Raw genomic sequence first — 19,798 nt, forward strand, 5'->3', positions numbered from 1 at the left:
GACAAAGTGAGTTATGGAGTTTCTTTGGTACTAAGAAAATAACATAACACAGACAAAGCAAGAAAAATCTGACGAGACAGACAGACAGACACGAGATAATTGATTTGATATGAAAATATGCTCACATTTACTACACTGTAAAAATTATAGAAGATTTTTAAAGTCACACAGTATACACTGATAAGTTTATATATATATGTGTATTTATTTTTATTTCGATTTGATAAAAATAAGAAAAACTTTTTAATGTGTGCCGTTTTATTGTTGTATTTATCTATGTATAAAATAATTAATCAATTTTGAGCTTTTGGCATTTTAACTAATTATTTCGTGAATGTTATATATTTGAGTTCTTTTTTATAAAAATACTTCTACTTTTTAAAATTCAGAATTATAGCTCCTCTATAGTTCATTTATGCTAGCCAGTCAAAATATCAACAAATCCCTCTATTGACAATTGACAACGACAAGAACGTAAAATACTTCATTGTTCTGTACTTTACTGTATGCACATATTTCAAATATTTCAAGTCCTTGAATATTTGTGACGTTCAAAAAGTTCAACAAAAGAAAATCACGCAAAAATATTTCATTCCAGATTTTTCCTGGTTAGAAAACACCTTTCATGTTTAAAGTTTTATATAATTCAATGATCATCCATGTTTTGTGACTTGTGCCATGGACCTAGGGATAGGTGACCGGAATAAAAACAATTAGTTGCAATTGTCAAATGTCAAAGTTGGCCATTTGTGAGATTTAAAAGCATATGTTATAATTCTAATGACATAACTAATATTGGCTTAAATAAAAAAAACGGTATGTCTGAGTGTGTGACTGTGGCTTCAGATATGCTAACCAATGGACCTACATGGTCCTCCTTCGCGGTTAAGGTTATACGTCCAGGGAAATCTTATTATTATTTTGGGAGAAGTTTCCCATGATAAATCGGCCCTATTTAAAATACCCCATCCCCCCAATTTTCCTTTTTCTTTTAAAACTAAAAAGGAAAGTGGCGGGTCTACTTTCCCCTCCCTCACCTCAAGTGCCCCTAAAGGCCTCTGGAGGCATAGATGCTAGTCTTTGTATTATTCTTTTATCTCTGGTGTTAAATATAAGAATTAGTCGAGTGAAACTTAATTCTAAATGGCTGTGCCTATAGTTATTTTATACATTATCTAACTGTAACTTAGAGACTGAGTAAAGTATTTTATTCTAATGTATTTCTATAGTTCTTAAAGACTGTAGAACCTATAGAAAATGTGTAAAGTATGTGCAAAGTATTAGAAGCAAAGAAGCGCGGCAAGGGTAAATTTCAAGGCTACCAAAGAAAAAATCAATTATCTGTAAACTAATCTAAACAGACAGATCTAAATGTTTTTGTAGAATGAATACAATGTCATAATTTACTCATTGTTTTCTTAATAGCCTTGGCTTCAAATAGTGTGTAGGTAAACACTTTTAATAAGGAAATTAGTGTACAAAACAATTAGCTTATTAAATTTGAAATTTATAATAACTTGAAAGGACTATTTTTATTCTCATTTTTTAAACGAAGAGCCTCTTTAATGCTTAGCTTCCCTCACTTTGTACTTATGCATGCACATAACATTTTTTTTAACCTTTCATTTAATCTGTTTTTTTCTTTTATTTGCCCGTGTATTTCAACTTGTTTCACGCTAACCAATTATTTACCATTTTTACACAACTTTTAGCGGTCATAATGAATATAAATCTAATCATGAATTCATTATTTAATGGATTTTCATCGCATCTTTCGCATGTTATGAAAGTATGACATCTTGTTTTAGAATAAAATACTAACTATATCTAAATATCAATAGAGCTATATAAAATCGATTTTGTTTTGCAACAACATTAGGGCTACTTTTTGAAGATTAATATGATCATAAATAAAGCTTAAAATTAGGTATAGCTCATTAAAAGTGTAATATTGGCCTAACACCCACTAATGTTTTATATTCACTCTAAAAAAAATAATGTTTACATTTCACTCTAAGAAGTTGAAGTGAAAATATCTTTGACCACAAATAAAAATACTGTGTCGAAGGATTAAGTGTCATTGAGATATCAAAATAAAAAATATCTCACTTCTGAAGAGATTTTTTAGAGTGGTGATTACGCGGAAATGATCGGCTTATCAAAAACTTTAGATTTAGATTGATCAATGTAAAGTCTTTTGGATAAGATTAAACATAAGGTATCCAACCATTTAAGCAAACTTTTATATTTTATATGAAATTTTTTCGATGGTCATTTCGACTAAAGTTACATCAATATTATCGACATTCTTTTATGTCGACTATGGCAAGTAAATTGATTGAGGCTGACATTATAAAAAATATGTTTTTCTAAATGTCTTTTCAACTAAAGTATTTTTTTGATATGATATAATAGAATCATAGATATTTAAAAATCATTTAATTTTCAAAATTTAGATATTTTATAACTTTCTGGCAATATGATGTACATTTTTTTATTTTTGCTAAAATGCTGTTTTGAAAAATTTAATGTACGCCTTAACACTATATACAATACATACATATTATCTAGGCTTGGTCATGGTTCTTTTTAATCATCTGTCTTTTTAGGATTAGATCAGTTTTTTTTTGCTGAGAAGTTATCTGTGACAGCTTGACAATCATATGCTATGCGTATTGTAAACAGATTATGAATGCTTACTTGGGCATATGCAAAATAAGCAAGAATAAGAAATTCTTTCTCTTTTTCTTTTAAAAACATTAGGGGCAGGCAGCTGTCTTGCTGTCTTTCAAGCCCACTATCATTTCATGGTATATAGTCGAAATAATCAAATTATTAAATGCCAATATGGATCAATAAATAATGGCATGTACGTCGATAATATGTGAGCCATGACAACTTTTCATTAGTACAACCACCAATTTTTGTTGTTCAACTATTAAAAAAAAATCCACAAGGCTAGTTTGACAAAAGGCGCCAAATCCTATATTATTGGTTGAAATGTGCACGAGATAAGTCTTTATGGGGGGTATAAACACACACTTTTTTGGACATTATCGCTGCACCACTGGGTGCAAGGATTAACTACTAGCAGATTAAAATTAGGAGGGGGGGGGGGGGGTGTGCCTAAAGCTAAAGGTCAATTTTGTATTTATACTTCATGTTATCTAATAATTCTGTAAAGTTATTAAAATTATTACAAAAACTGCTTTCCAATTAAAAGGTTTTTAATTTTTGTCGGTTAAGATCTCACATAGATTTTCTAAGAATGCCCATTCTACATAATTTCATTAAAAAATCGTCTATGCAATGCAAAGATAAATTGATACGACATATTTCTCTTTTTAGAGTATTTCATTTCGGGGTTCTGATAATACAATTTTATTTAATCAAAGATTAAAAGAGACAGTTATTGCTTTTTTTAGGGTTTAAGGATATCATAAACATAAAATTTAGTTAAACCAATCATACTAAAATCTTTCTTAAACTCAGAAAAAAATTATTTTTTATTAGCAAAGCTACTCTAGTTCACGTAGTCTGTTCGTCTTGAGAAATGTAATTACTCAGCTGTTTTTTTTGCTTCATGAAATTCTACTTTATAACTTCTTTGTTCGTCAATCTGTCTGTAATGCTCTAGAGGTAAACAAATTTAAACAGGGGAAATTTAGATATTTTCTGAGTTAATATGAAAGATAGTTGTTGGAAATATTTGCTGACGATTTCATAAATAAATTTCGAATAAAATACTCTTGTTATTCGTCCATATACTATGCTTATAGACTATTTGCTTCTTCAATGGACGTATTAAAATGGTTATTATTTGTTTTTCAAACTGCAGTTATAAAGCATCAAAAGGCATAAAGTCATACAATAAGATCATTAAAATCCAAACCATTTACTTAATCATATACTTAAGAAATGATTATAAAGTTCTTAAAGTATTTATAATTATAGGTATTTTTATATATGTATGCATTATAAAGAGCTTAGTTTGATATTAGCTTTCTCATTAATAATAACCTTCACTGCAAATTAATTGAAAATAAGTATGTTTCTTTGTTTCTTGTTCAGTAATGCAGCTAAGTAGAATCTAAGTTTCATTCTTAAATTTCTTAACTAATTTTAAATCTTGTGACTAAATTATTTTTTGGTTTACCAAAATGATACAAAACATCATCTAAATGAAAAGGACCTTACCGTTACCAAATCTTTTATTACAAAAGGGGGAGGGCCTGAAACTTATACTGGTCCCCATAAATCTATGATGGTTTGTTTAAAACATTGGGTACCAGCAATGTCTAACAACATTTTTATAAAAGTTTTTGAAGGGTACACTTATCGCTTTGTATTACTTTTTAAAAGTAGTTTTTAACATCCTTTGAAAACCCCTTGCAAAATATGATCCTTGCATTAGTTTGAAAATGCTTATGACATGAATAAGAGAGATTATGCACTAAGGACATCATGTTATTACCAGGCTTCAGCAGCAGCTTGTAAGCCTCAGTGAAATCTTACTATTATAACTTTAAAGGTCAGCTGGATGTCTAAACCTGTTCCCAAACGGACAATCCATCTATTCGAATTTATTTTGTTGCACACAAGCGGGGTTGAGGCTGAGGCTAGGCTGCTGAGCCCTGTTTATTATTAGTAGCTCTACAAATTTCTATATAAAAAATGTCTGAATTTTAAAATAAGTGTGTACAATTAAAAAAACATTGTTCAAAACTAAAGTGCTAAGAAATAATATTTTAAAAGTAAATGAATAAAAAAGTAAAACTTATACAATTCCTTTTTTGTGGTTACACATTTTTGGCAATCGTTTCCATTCAATCTACGCCAATATATTAATGTTTTTTTTTATATAAATTGGCTTTAAGCATACAAGTAATAATCATCATTTTCTCATTCACGTCTTCATTATTTTAGATACTTAATGGCTTATTCAAATTATTGTGGATTATTATTTGCCGAGCACTGGTTAAATTGTTACCAGATTTCGTACTTCCCCTTATTTTCAATATTGAACTATTATGCCAATTTGAACGATGTAAGACTGTCTGTCAGATCGTGCTCATTGGGCTTTGCTTTTCAGGGAATATCCTTAATAAATAAACAAAGTTCGCGCTATTTTCTCGGGAGTGGGGGGGGGAGGAGCATCCTAAAGAAAGAAAAAATTCTTTCATACCTTCACTACACCTCAGGGCAATGCCCCTAGAAGTTAGTATTTATTACAGCATAACTTCTCAGACTTTATTTCACACTAAAACCAATCATTAGAGAATCATTAACTTAGTTATGCAACCCTTTCAAGACAAATACTATTATAAATTTTGAATAATAAACTGTAAAACTACTATCTATTAGCAGCGAGGCTTCTCTGTAATTTAAATTAGATAGCACAGCAACTCAATAATCAATACCAGAAAGTTCATATGTCAATTTTAAACATGAGGTTTTTTGGCTTTTGAAAAACAGTATTTCACATGATATAATCATTCTATTTACCTAATTTTAGAAATATAGATTACTAGGTCCATCAAGTATAATGATATAAGCAAAGCATTTCTAAAATCAAGCCCTTAAATCTACATATGTACATATTAAGCATCCTGTATTTAAGTAATGTTTTCATCCTTGGTTTTTTTTATCAGTATTGACTAGCCATTGGTCAAATAAAATGTTATTCTTACATAAAAAGATTAAATGATCTAGACTAACGACTGTTTACTTTAAACAACTTTATTATACAAAGTTGCAAATCAGCCACTATCAGCAATATTTGTGAAGCGGCTATAAACTGTTAAAACCACATGCGGCCGTCCGTTTTTCATAAATCCCAAGTCGAAGCTAAGCTCGCCTTGTCTATTTATGTATATGCAATATTAAGGATTTATGTCGACCTTATGGCTCTAAAAAGCGCTCGTTTCTGAGAAACTATTTATGAATTATTTCTTACATTATTAAAGACCAAAGAACGATACCATTTTTTACAGGCGTGATAGAATCTCTGATGGCCTGCTTTGCCTAATAGACATAATGTACATTATTTGTTAGCTTAACAACCTTGGGAACTTTTAATGAATTTTGATTAATTGGTTTATTTAGTTAAGTGTAAAAAGTTTCAGCCACTAATTATAATATACAGAAGGTTAATTTTGTGTATCATCATTGGGGATGTATATCAAATTATCGGCCATCGGCTTATCCCTTTATATTCCTGACATTCTACAATATGTGTAAATGGCTAGTTTCAAACACAAAGTCATTCTTCGCCGTTTTAGATAATTAAAATCTGATTCATTGTGATTATAATCATTTCATAACTGATTATTAATAATTTCAGCATTACAAACAAAAAATAGTTTTGACCACGTTTAAGAGGAAGTAATATTTTACGTTTAGAAACAGGAGTTAGACCGATTTTTTTGAGAGATTTTGAGTATGGAAAGGGGCGTTTATATTGTAAAAATGTAATCAGTTACTGGCTTACTAAATGAAATTTTGCTTTTAGCTCGTGTAATCTAATATTGAATTTTATGACGACTGAAAAAATTTCAACTATCTTTAAAATGTTATTTTAAAATGCCTATAACTTTTTGTTATAAAAACTGGAGGCTTCAAATTCGGGGCATTGGGTCTACTTGTTGCAGTTTTTTAGCAGTTAGAGCGGTGTATTTTCTACAGGCTTCCTTTAACTATCTTTAGTCTAAGAATTATTTGCTTTTTTACTAATCAAAAGCTATTTCGAGTGCTTCAAATTATCAAAAACAACACAATCCAATTTAAGAAATTTACTTTATCTTATTTATGAAAACAATTTATAAATTAGTGTTTTACAGGAATAGAGGGGATTTTTGGCTGTTCATTACACTATTACTATAAGTTGGCTAAACAATATTGGAGACTTTTTAAAATTTTGATTGGTTTGTTCATTAGGTTGAGAGTACAAACGTTACAACCATTAATTGTAATCTACAGAAGGGGTAATTTTGCGTATCACCTTTGTGGATGTAAAACTATTTATCTGCCATTATCTTATTCCTTTAGATTCCTGAGTGTTTTACCCTTTTCCGAAACATAATAAATTTATTACTTCCAAAGACCTTCAAGTTGATAATTTTTCCTATTTTCATTGATATCCTAACAAATGATCTCCAGTCAAACGAACAGCTTATTTATTTCCTTTCTAAAGATTTATCTGTCTGGCTATAATTTATAAAGCATAAAAAGTTTAAAGACGTGTCAAATTATGTTCAGCAAAAAGTAAAAACGGATGTAATGTACTTATTTTGTCAATAGGGCAATCCTTAAGTTAAATCTATTACAAATGTTCGTTGAATTTATATTTGTAACGGCTTCGATATTATATGCAAGAAAATCAAATTTGTAAATAAGTTTAAGTTTGGGAATGTCCTCTAACAATTTAGAATTCGTAAGATAAATATATTTCTGATATAAAATAACTCTATTAAAGCATTTAACAAGAAAGAAATGATTCATAACATTGGGTTAAGATAGAACAAAATACAAATGTACGTCAATTATTTCAAAATAATTTAATTCTGGTAAATATAATATCTATTATTATGAAAAAAAATATATTTCTAATAACAATATGAGGCGTGAAAGATTGGGGCGTCAACACTCTCCTGAAAAAAAACGAAATTGTTGAGACATTCTAACCCTTTTTAGTCCCACACGGAGCACGCCCAGCTGGATATTTCTGTGCACGCATCTTAATATCAGTAAGGGTAAACAAAACACAGATATTTTTACTGCAAAGACTGTTTAGTTTTTGTTTACTTAAGAAAATGTTTCATTTGCGCCAACTACAACAGAAAACACAATACAACACTTTAGTAGAGTTGCTACGCTTCTATGGAAAAAAAAGTTATATAAAAAGTAAGCGTCACTATTATATAATTAACCTTGACAAAAATCCACTCAGTTTCCTTTCATCAAAGCAACAAGAAAATGGCGAGTTCGTCAGTAAATATATTAAATTTTTTCATTTTTTACAAATCTGCAGTCGACAATGAGTGATCAATCATGTAAGAAATATAATGTAAACTTCTTTTTTATTCGCTTTAGATAAATGTTTTAAATAGTTTTTTATTTTCTAATGAATCCGTCATTATTGTAGTTGTGCAACAGACTGGTTAAATAATAGAACATCTGTGAAGCTTGTTAGATCAGTTTAGATTAACCCAATTTCTTTTTTAATGGCCTGCCCAAACTACTATTATAATATTTCCTAACTTTAAGTCTACAGTAATTATTTTAACTTCTAGAGGGCTGTATACAATATTAGATCTTATTTAGTGTATCTCGCTTTCTAGTACAGACAACTAACCCTTTGATTACGCGAACTTTGTCTAGAAGTCCTAATAAGGACCTTAGAATCTTTATTATAAATACTGACAAACCTATCATAGATATAAATAGGTTTTTGTACACAAGGATTAATCATTGAAAGTATGAAAAATCGGAAAAAGATGTATACAGTTTAATTTTCTTTCTCTATATCTATTGCTTAATAGAATGTACCCTGTCATTATATAAGAAGTTATTTTGTCATCAAAAGTTTAGGCTTCGCCCTACAAGATTTGACAGGATAATACCAATAGCTCTTTTATTTAATAACATATATAATATTAAACTTTGATCCCTATAAAGTCAGAGGTCAGGTAATTAAAGACCACACAATCAAATTTTAAAATATCTTTTCATCTTTGTTTTCCTTATTATTATCACATGCAAAGCTCCTCTTTGAGTGTTGATTTAGTTTTCGTCTGTCTTTTCGTTTGTTGTAATTGCCTGGTTCCAGCTGTAACCGACAACTGAATTAAAATGGAATAATATTTGGTAGTTTAAGCTGTTTTTTTCATGATTTTAAGGGGGCAAATCATCGCGGTAAATACAACCTTTTTATCTGCCTCCCAGATATTATTTTAGATTTTTTCTATAGTTGGTTAAACCTAATTCCTGACTTAAAATGCACATCACAAAACAATAGTATATTTAGATATTGTATAAGGATCTAAAAGTGTTTTTTTTACGATAAAAGTTTTAATTATCCTATTTGCCTTTAATCTAATACTTTAACTATAAGTTAAGTTTCGAAGTTATATTGTTGTTCTTGTTTTATTTATTAACCACAATAGGTAGGTTATCTTTATTTGGCAATGACATTTGGTTTTGTTAATTCAAAACTGAACTAAATTTAATTTTGGGCTTTAACCTCAATTGGTCCTATGAAAAGGAAGTATATTTTTTGAACTTTTATGAGAAAAGATTTGTCAGAAAAAGCTAACTATCATAGATGGACAAACAAGCAGACAGACAAATTAGAAAGCAGACATGGTGGACAGAAAGACTAGTAAGCATACAGACTGACATGCAAATAAGAAGACAAGACATACTTAGAAGCAAACTTACTAGACAGACAAACAGACAAGCAAGCAGACAAGATAAACTGAGAAGCAAGCATACAAACAGCCAGACAAACAAGCAGGCGGACAAGACAAGCTTTTAATACAAGTGACAGACAGATAATCAAGCAGCCATGACAGTTAGAAAGACAAGCAAACAGAAAAGACTGACAAACAAGAAAGAAGATAAGACAGACAGACAATCAAGCATGAAAGACTCACAAGTATAAGCAAAAAAACAGAAAGACAACCAAGCAGACAAGATAGACAGAAAGACAATCAAGCAGACAAGATAGACAGAAAGACAATCAAGCAGACAAGACAGACAGAAAGACAATCAAGCAGACAAGATAGACAGAAAGACAATCAAGCAGACAAGATAGACAGAAAGACAATCAAGCAGACAAGACAGACAGAAAGACAATCAAGCAGACAAGACAGACAGAAAGACAATCAAGCAGACAAGACAGACAGAAAGACAATCAAGCAGACAAGACAGACAGAAAGACAATCAAGCAGACGAGACAGACAGAAAGACAATCAAGCAGACAAGACAGACAGAAAGACAATCAAGCAGACAAGACAGACAGAAAGAAAATCAAGCAGATAAGACAGACAGAAAGACAATCAAGCAGACAAGATAGACAGAAAGACAATCAAACAGACAAGACAGACAGAAAGACAAATTGACAAAAAAAGCATTTTTATGAAATTTCAATTTCCAAGTTCTTTTGTAAGTTAATACTAATTGAATTATCTCAGTGGACAATAAAGTTGACAACAAAAGACTTGTCAACTTTCTTCAGGGTAGAAATGGAAAAATATCGCCGCAACGATTATTATGTCAGCTTTGTGTTGGTCAGGGTCACATATTAGACATGTCTGCCTCCAGCAACTCTAGTATTTCATCTCAGGGATCTTAAGGGATAAGACAAGGACGATAAATTTATATACATCCCAACAAAATTTCTCTCTCTGGAGATTATATTTAAATTATAGGTAAAAAGGTTAGGCTGAATAATCAAAATTTTATAAAAGTTCTCAAAGTTTTTAAGCTTATAAATGAGAGAACTTCGGGTACCAAAGTAATGTATAGTCCAATGCCCTCTCCCTCCCTGATTTAGTTTGTAAATTGAAAAGTACTAATAAAGTGATAATGAATTCTTTTAAAATGCCTTTTGTATTTTTAGTTTTTTTAAGTATAGCGCCTTAGTTCTTTTTCAAATTCATTTTTAGATATTTTTTTTCATGCCATTAATTTTAATTCTTTGAATCTCTAATCTCTATTTCTTTCCCTTCCTCTCTCTCTCGATCTATCTTTGTATCTATCTATCTTTGTATCTATCTATCTCTCCCTCTCTCTCTTCCTCTCTCTCTCTCTTCCTCTCTTCCTCTCTCTCTCTCTCTCTCTCTCTCTCTCTCTCTCTCTCTCTCTCTCTCCTCTCTCTCTCTCTCTCTCTCTCTCTCTCTCTCTCTCTCTCTCTCTCTCTCTCTCTCTCTCTCTCTCTCTCTCTCTCTCTCTCTTCCTCTCTCTCTCTCATCTACGCTCAAAAGAAGAATTAATAATCCATTTCTCAATTTGATTCCTTTTCAAATTACTTTTGTCCGAACGGATAAAATATTTGCCCTTTGATCAAGATTCAACTTTGGATGTCTCAAGGAGAACTTCATTTAAGGTTAAAAAAGCAAAGAACAAAATCACATTCGCTAAATTTGGAAATCAAGTATAATATTATTTAGTCACAACTTGCTTAGAAACTTAATAATTCTCTTTAAACAAGGATGACATATCCATAAAAGCAAGGCTAAATCAATTTGATGGTTATATAAAAAACATTATCAAAGAAGTAACAGGAAATTTATTAATCATTATTTAGAAAATTATGTATACAATATTACTCAAATAAAGAATACTATCACTACAACCAAGAACTATAAAGTAAATTATTCACTCTGTTTATAGAAAAGATGTGCATTAAAAGATATACCATTTATAACTGCCTTATGAAAATGAGGAATTAACTTTTCAACTTTTGCCTACAAGTCCTTGTTAACGTTATAAAGGAACAAGGAAGGGCTATATTCAGTAGTAACTTTTTGTTGGTGTTATGGGGCTTTGGGGGATGGGATGGATGTGTGCTTATGTGGGCCTTGGGGGGAGATAATTTGATTGCAAGGGGTTTGGGAGGTATATGCATATGCGCTTTGTTTATTTATGATAGATTTACGAGAAGAACTTTTGATTACATGCATAGTTATATGGTGGTCTGCTTACAATATAATACAGCGATAAAAAAAAACAATAAAGACTTAGTTCCAAGAAAGTATAACTCGTGGAAAGAAATGGATTAGGTTATGCAGGGAAAGTTGAAGAAGATATGTGATTATTTAAAAGGTTTTAACTTTTTTTTTGTTAAATAGTACGTTTAAACATGCCAAATAAATAAAAAGAACTAAAAAAGAAAAGTGCAGTAATAGATTATTAAATTTTGTTATTTCTAAAGATGTAAGTCAATAAAAATCCACGGATTTTCATGAATTTTAAAGATTTTTTTTATATTTACCAATTTATTTATACATGAGGCAATAATGTATATATATATAGAGAGTAAAGGGTAAGGTAATATTTATTATCATTACACTTGTTGCGAGCATAATTTGTAATATGTTATCTTAAACATTTATCAAATTTATTAAAACAAGTAGATATAAACAGATTTTAATTATTTCCTTAAAAAAAAACAATAGGATGATTAAAAATTAATATTCCCTGTATAATTCCAAATCTTTTATAAATAAATTAGATTATTCCTGCCCCCCCCCCCCACCCACAAAAAAAAAACATTGAAAACCCTCATTTTATCCCCAACAATAACAAAAAGCTTGGACGTCTTATTTATCTAGATCTAGCCTCTTTAGCCTAATTAATCTGCCAACCTAATTAATGTCAGTAATTCTAAGCTATTTCTTAAAAGTAAAAGTACAAGTTTTGATGGTTAATTAAGCAAACTAAACCAGACTAGTAAACATGTATTAGAAAAGAAAAATTGGGTAACCAACCATATTTAGGGAACATATGGCTTGTATATAAAAAAAAAATAATGGGTTTTTTTTACTTTAAATTAAGTTGTATATTTAGAAAACAAAAAGAGTGACTGATAGAATTTTATGATATCTGAAATGCAGAAAGGCTATACTCATTTTTAGATGCAGATATTATTATCGATATGTATTTTGTTTTGTTATTTTGGTTATTTATGACTGGCAAATAAATCTATATAAGTTAGACTTTTACATTTGACATTAAACATTAAAATATCTGTATATAGGACAGAATAATAATAAAGATTGACATTATCAAAAGTAATAAAAGCCAACTTTTACTTTTTTTACAAGCGGTTTATTTCAACATCTCAATGAAATTTGCTTGTCATCCATCGCTCAACAGAATAAAAATATTCTATATTTTTGGCTGCATGGCTTTTCTAAAATTTATTTAGTCATTTTAAAAATTCCTCGAGTCAAATCGCTTATACGAAGAAAGTTATTTTTGATAATATCAAAAGTTGCTTTCTGCATAGTCTATGTTCGCAAATCTCCAGAACCTACATAGCCTAATAATAATCTAGAATAACCAGGATGAAATACTGAATGGGTTCCATTCGACTAGAGAAAAAATCATCAAATTAGACTTTTTAGTATATTACATGTATTAGCATACATAAACAACAATATACTGATAATTTCCTTACACAAAAATTTATTCAATGTTAATTAGTAAATATTGAGTATAAAATTGTTTTAGTGATTTAGTTTGCTATTTCAATAACCCAACAACCCCCGCCCCCCCCCCCCCCCTCTATAAAAAAAACAAGGATAAAAGGAGTTGACTTTTTTTTTAAATGGTAATGTTTTTTGAGAAAATTATTTGTGTGAAAAAGTTTAAATAAAATCCGCAAATTAAATGTACAAATACGTATTTGTTGTAATAATAATATTATAAGAAGCTCATTATAGTGCCTATAAAAAAAAGGGATAAATCTAAATTTTTTTGGCCGAAAAATCCCAATAAGGGGATAAATTTAAAAACTGTAAAGAAGTTTTTTTTTGCATTTTTCTAGCTTTTGTTATTTTTACTTGGTTATGCCTAATACCTTAAATTGTGGGCCAACAAGCCGCCATTAGTCATATTTAAAGCGTTTCAAATTTCCAATCAGTAGATTCGAAGAATTGATATCTAATGGCGTGGCAATATAATGCCAATGATAATTTTGCTCTGGTTAGACTGAACAAAAAAGTGCCGGATACGTTGTCAAACGTAAATATTTTTCCAGCACGATAAATATTCCAATTCCTTTAGCTGGAGTAAAACCGGTTCAAGAGTGGGGAAAAAAAACAATTGGATTTATGGAAATTGCCCACGAAAACGAAAATAAGGGTGGTGGGTTCTGTGCTAGACCAGGCTTTTTGAGACATACCACCGTATTATTAGTTTCTTAAAGCGACTTTTTTGTTGCAACATATATTGAAGCGGAAAAGATTTAGAGGTTCGCCTCTTTTTCATCCCTTACCCAACGTAAGTTCTTAACTCATAGATACATATAGAAGAATAGAAAGGTGGCTGAATTTGGTTCAAAAAAACCTAAATATTAAAATACTTGTCTTATTGATTTTTTTTTAATTTTAGAGCAATTTTACTTGTAAGTTTTCCGTCAGTCAATATTGAGTAAAATTGTAACAAAATCAAACTTATTGACATTTTATTGAGTGTTTGTATTCTTCCTTACTTTTTCTATCAAGATACTTTTTCAGATACCATGACAATTCTAAAATATTCTATGACGGGCTCAATAATGGTAATCAATGTTCTTTTCTTGTATGAACTGATTCTTATCAGTTCTTTGAAAAGACTTTGATCATAGTTCAAGGTGTTGCAGCCAAAGTGCTACGTTTTATTTTTAAAATAAGGGATCAATATAATAAAAGTCTTTTTCTTTAAGTGTGTGTGTTAAGAAAAAGAGAATTTGGTAGATAAGAAGCAACATTTTTTATATTTTAATTTCTCTTTTAGAATAGTTACTTTTGCATCATACTATGGACAGCTTTCCGTGGATATTAAAATGAAAAAAAAATTTGATATTTATTTGAATATTTGAAGAAAATTGTCTTTAATACGATGTATTATGTATATATCGAAGCAATAATGGAATAATATTAGTTATCATATAATTTCATTTACAAACACCTATATATGCATTAATTCATTATGCTATACTAGCGGCTATGCCTTTAGAGGTATTTATAGGCACTTCCATTTTTTTGTAGTAGGGGTGATTTTTCTTACACGGGTAAAGGTACCCTCCGCAAAAATAGTTATAAACTTTCCCTAAACCTATAAGAAGCTTTACTTTAAAATAGAGCCTTATCAGCCAAGCTCTTAGCGAGATCCAAAATAAAAGACAGATAGACATCCTGTTACTTTTATAAAAGGATTATGAGCAGGGAAATGGAAATGTGATTCTGACAAACAATTTTAAGTGAAAATCCTTCCCTCCTTTTTACCCACTTCTCTTCAGTTATATAAAAACAAGTTTTACGCCTACTCTACTACAACAAAATATTTAATTTTCGGCAATTTCAAATGGAATTAATTGGCTGAATAGCAGCCCCTGGTTTCTAAAAAAAGATGGAAAGGACCTACCTATGATATCTAACTTCATCTTGATCATAGAAAGTTCCTCCCTTGATGACATCAAAGTTCCCAGAGCCCAGAATCTCGTTGTCCTCCGGCCTCAGGGTGTTAAACTGCTGCTGCAACCTCGGAGGATCCTAAAATAGTTAGGTTAGGTTAAGTAGGTTTAATAGCCATTGGTTTTACCCTTCACCATAGCATTTCCTTAAAGTTTTAGGTTTTAGTGATTTTCTAATAAAAATAAAAGAAATATTCTGTATAAAAATCAAACTTTAAATTAAAACTAAAAGTTTGTGACAAAAAATTCTCAAATTTTGTAAGAAAAAATAATAAAATCGAAAAAAGAGAGAATATTTAACTTTCTTATGATAGAAAACTTACAATTACATATAAGAAGGAAAATCCACTAAAAACCTAATTACGACGATTAATCACCTCATATTGATCAGTTTCAATGAGGACGGGAGGTGCAGGGGGTGCAGGGGGCGCAGCAGGCCTCAATGTGTTTAAATCTGCCAACCCCGAAGTTGGATCCTGCATAATTAGGTTAGGTTAGGTTGGGTTTCCACTCTTGATATCTTTCAAGAATATAATCACAACATTTAAAGATAAGGAATCTAAATATTTAAGTTTAATATAGATATTTCAAAAATATCTTAAAATATAAATTATTATTATATCTTCAATCAATCATTTTATGTTCAATCTGCACGAAATTAATGATTAAATTTTCCCTAGGTCGCTTCCTCTTGGATAATTAAGTAAGCATTGAACTTGAAATTATCTTCATTCAACTGAAAACTTAGCGTTGTAACTTTCTTTATAGTCATATCATAGAAGGCTAAACTAATGTATTATAAATTTCAGGGAGGAAGGGGAGATTGGGCTGTTTATTATACTAGTCCCCAAAGATTTATAATAATATTTTCTTATCCGATTGCTCAACATCTTTGGGGACCTTTCTAGAATTTTGATTGGTAGGTTCATTAACTTCAGTTCCAAACGTTTCAACCACTAATTTTAATCTACAACAAGGGATGTGTATCATCATTGGGGAAAGTGCATAAATTTATCTGCCATTGTAATATCATTTTAGATGCCTGGGAGCAAATAGATTTTCATTACAGGTTATTCTATTTCAGGATCAATTATTTTTTTGAAAATGTCTTTTATACAGATTTTTTTTTGCGAATTTTCTATTTCATATCTCATTGACTGTTGACATTAGACATGAGAGTTTTTTTAATGAGTCTTGGCTAAAAACGCGATAAGGCATAAAAGGGGGAGTAGTCTTTGGTATAAATGTGGGAAATTGAATTTGACCACAAGTCTCTCAGGTCAACTTGAAATTAATTTACAAGTTCACATGTTTAATTTCTCATCAATACACACTGCATACAAAATGTATATACATTATTCAATTAATACAGGGAGGGTTCAATAGGAAATAAATTTCTAATGTTTGCTCAATCACGTTTGAAAATGGTTGTACATCTTAGAGGCTGTTGTAGTTAAATGCTTTAATATTGAATTAGTCAGCATACTTCAGCTTATAATTTATGTTAGTTTATTTTAAAATTATTATTATTGATAGAAATATATATTCAACTTCTTAGCCATAATGTCCATTAATAATTCAGAAATAGTAGTATTGACAAAACTCCAAGAGGTTAACCCCAGCATAGAACTTTTTGTTTTCCCTAACATTTATACTAAAAATCACTAGATTAATGTAGTATGATTTTTGTAAAAAAAATACAAGGATTTTCATTCAGAAATATAAGGTTACACACTTTTGTAAGAAATTTTTATTCATGATGCAAATCTTTATTATTAAGTCATAAACGTCCAGTGAAGAGTACAACTAAATCATCCACTGAAAGTGTCACAGCATGTGTTTAGAAATGTTGTTTAGATTGTGTCAGGGAGGGAGAGGACATTGGACTATGAATTACACTGGTACCCAAACTTTATAACCAAATTATCTTATTCCTTAGCTTAAAAACTTTGGGTACTTTTATAATTTTTTCATTGGATGGTTCCATGCTACTAGAATCCCAACTTTTACAACTTATACATACTTTTTATATATTTATTAAGAATGTATATACACTGTTAATTACACTGGTACCCAAAATTTTACTACTAAAATAACATAATCTGAAAAAACTTTGGGTACTTCATAAGAGATATAAGTTTTCCGGAATTGTAATGTAGGGAGTAGATTTGAAATCTGCATCAAATTTTAAGGATTTTTTATAAAATTCGTTTTTTGTATAATTCTTTAACTAAAAGCGGAAATATAAATTAAGTTAATTAATTTTGGCATCTGTGATTGGTGGATTTAAAAAATCTGCGCTCTGATTGGATGTCGTACATCATTCAACCAATTAGAGCGCAGGTAGTTTAAAATCCACCTATCCTATTGGTCAAAATTAATTAACTTAAAATGTATTTTCGCTTTTAGATAAAGAATTTTACAAAAAAAACGAATTTTATAAAAAATCCTTAAAATTTGATGCAGATTTCAAATCTACTCCCTACATTAAAATTCCGGAAAACTTATATCTCTTAGTACTTTATGAAATTTTCATTAGTTATTTCTAAACTAGCAGTGTCCCAACTTTTCAGCATATACTTTTAATCTACAGAAGGGATAATTTTGCATCACATCACTAAAAATGTATATCAATTTATCCTCCATTTACATATCCCTTAAGATACTTGAGATAGTTTATACCACCAACATATCTCCTTGAAGTCACAGTAGGCATTTCAATTTCACAAGGCATAAGTTATTGTTCAAATTTATCAATTGCAAATAAAAAGAAATTACTTAATGGCCGCGAGATTTATAAAGATTTTAAAATTTGTTCAGACACAACAGTTGGATCGGGGCAACAGTGATAAGGTAACCAAAAATAATTATTTGTTTCCTTTGTTAATTACCATTACAGCAGCATTCAAAAAGATAGAATAATGTGCAGATGAAGTAAAACAAATAAGTGGAATATAAAGGGATAAGACATTGACCGATAAATTTATGTACATCCCCAATGATGATTAACAAAATCACCTCTTTTGTATATTATTATTTACGGTTGGATGGATACTTAGCTTAATGAACCAACCAATCAAAATTAAATAAAAGTTCCCAAAGTTGTTTAGCAAGCGAATAAGTAAACGCTTTTAAACAGCCCAATGTCCTCTCCTTCCATGGTCTGTCCAATGGGTTTTCTTTTCATGGTTTATGTAAATATATCATTTTTATGAATTTGACGCGGTAGAACGTCACTTCATGTCTGACAACCAGTAAAAAGAGGAAATACATAAAGGACCCATAATATGTGGTACGAAAATCGCTCTAAAACTTTTATTTATCCCATAAATTTAACACATTGAGTGTAATTTTCACCCAAAATTTCTTCTTTTTTGGGGGGTAGGGGTTAAACCAACTTAAAGATCTGTTAAATTTCAAGAGTTCACCTGATTTATAAAAACTGAGGGCCTTGGACCATTACGCATTTATTGATTTAATATTCCGTTTCCATAGCTTTGTTTTTTTTTACAATTAAAAGCGTGAAGATAATAAATTTTCCCAATAAAATTGCTGCGACCACAAAGCCTTAGAATTTTCATAAGCTTTTCATGGTCAGATTTTCATAGGCCACACATGTAAGACAAGGATGGAAATATTCACAGGTTTATTCAATTAAACCTTTTTTTTTATTTTATATGGAATTATTCGGCGGTTTTACACAGATTCCTGACAAAACCCGCCCCCCCCCCCCCCATCACCACATCATTTTGAAATAAGTTAAAAATAATAAGGTGCGGGGTAGTTTTCCATGTGTTTTACTTAAGGTTTGGTTATATTGGGTACAGGGTAGCCCTGCAGACCTCCAGATTTAGCCCCCCCCCCCCAACCGATGTGTTAAGGCAAAAAGAAAAACTTTCCTAGGCACTTTGAGAGTAAGAACCAATTACTAAATGTACACAATCGTATGGATTTTCAGGTCTCTTTTCTACAAAAGATAATACTTTCAAAAATAAAAACTAATATCATTTTCTTTAATAGTCAAACAAAATTATTCAAAATAGATTAATAAATAAAGAGAGCGAGAAAGAGAGAGAGGGGGAGAGGGAATTAGTGAGAGAAATACTCGCGACAGAGTGATGGGATCGTGAATTAAGAAGTCACGATATGTCAACATTAACTATATAATTTAGTAGACAGAGATATGTCAATATTAGATGTATTTATTATGTCAAAATTAAATGTAGTTTTTTTTCGACATAATGAGGCATACGTTATGTAAATAATATGTCAGTTTATCTCTTTTTTTAAATGCAGATAATCTACAAACAATGTCAATGATGTATAATGGTCGACAAACCATTAAAAATAACTACAATGTGATACAATTTTTAACTTGTAAACTAAACTTGAATTTCTCTTTGAGTAAAGTAAAATGGTCTAATATGACCAGCTTATAAAGCCTTGATATGAAGTGTAAATTAAAGAAGATGTCAACTATAATTACTTCAAATTATCACGTGGCCTTCAGGTAAGGTAAGTATCACCCAGGGATCCAGGGAAAGGTCAATGTATTATAAATATCCCCACAAGTAGAAAAAGAATAATCAATAATTTACCGTTTCAAATTTAACTTCC

The 19,798-nt window shown here is 30.2% G+C and overlaps 1 protein-coding gene across 3 annotated transcripts in view; it reads right to left on the reverse strand.

The window, feature by feature from the left end:
- Positions 1 to 19,798, reverse strand: part of LOC145321930 (uncharacterized) — an 83,967-nt gene that overhangs the window by 4,950 nt on the left and 59,219 nt on the right. For 2 of the 3 annotated variants that reach the window (XM_080163605.1, XM_080163596.1), the window contains exons 15-16: positions 15,559 to 15,657; positions 15,133 to 15,260 (exon numbers count right to left, since the gene is read on the reverse strand). In XM_080163605.1, coding sequence (XP_080019731.1) covers positions 15,133 to 15,260; positions 15,559 to 15,657 — 227 coding nt within the window. The remainder of the gene's footprint in view (positions 1 to 15,132; positions 15,261 to 15,558; positions 15,658 to 19,798) is intronic. The other variant, XM_080163615.1, reaches the window with a different exon arrangement.

Source organism: Acartia tonsa, chromosome 1, assembly GCF_053477335.1.
Source record: "Acartia tonsa isolate MP-2025a chromosome 1, ASM5347733v1, whole genome shotgun sequence".
NCBI lineage: Eukaryota > Metazoa > Arthropoda > Copepoda > Calanoida > Acartiidae > Acartia > Acartia tonsa.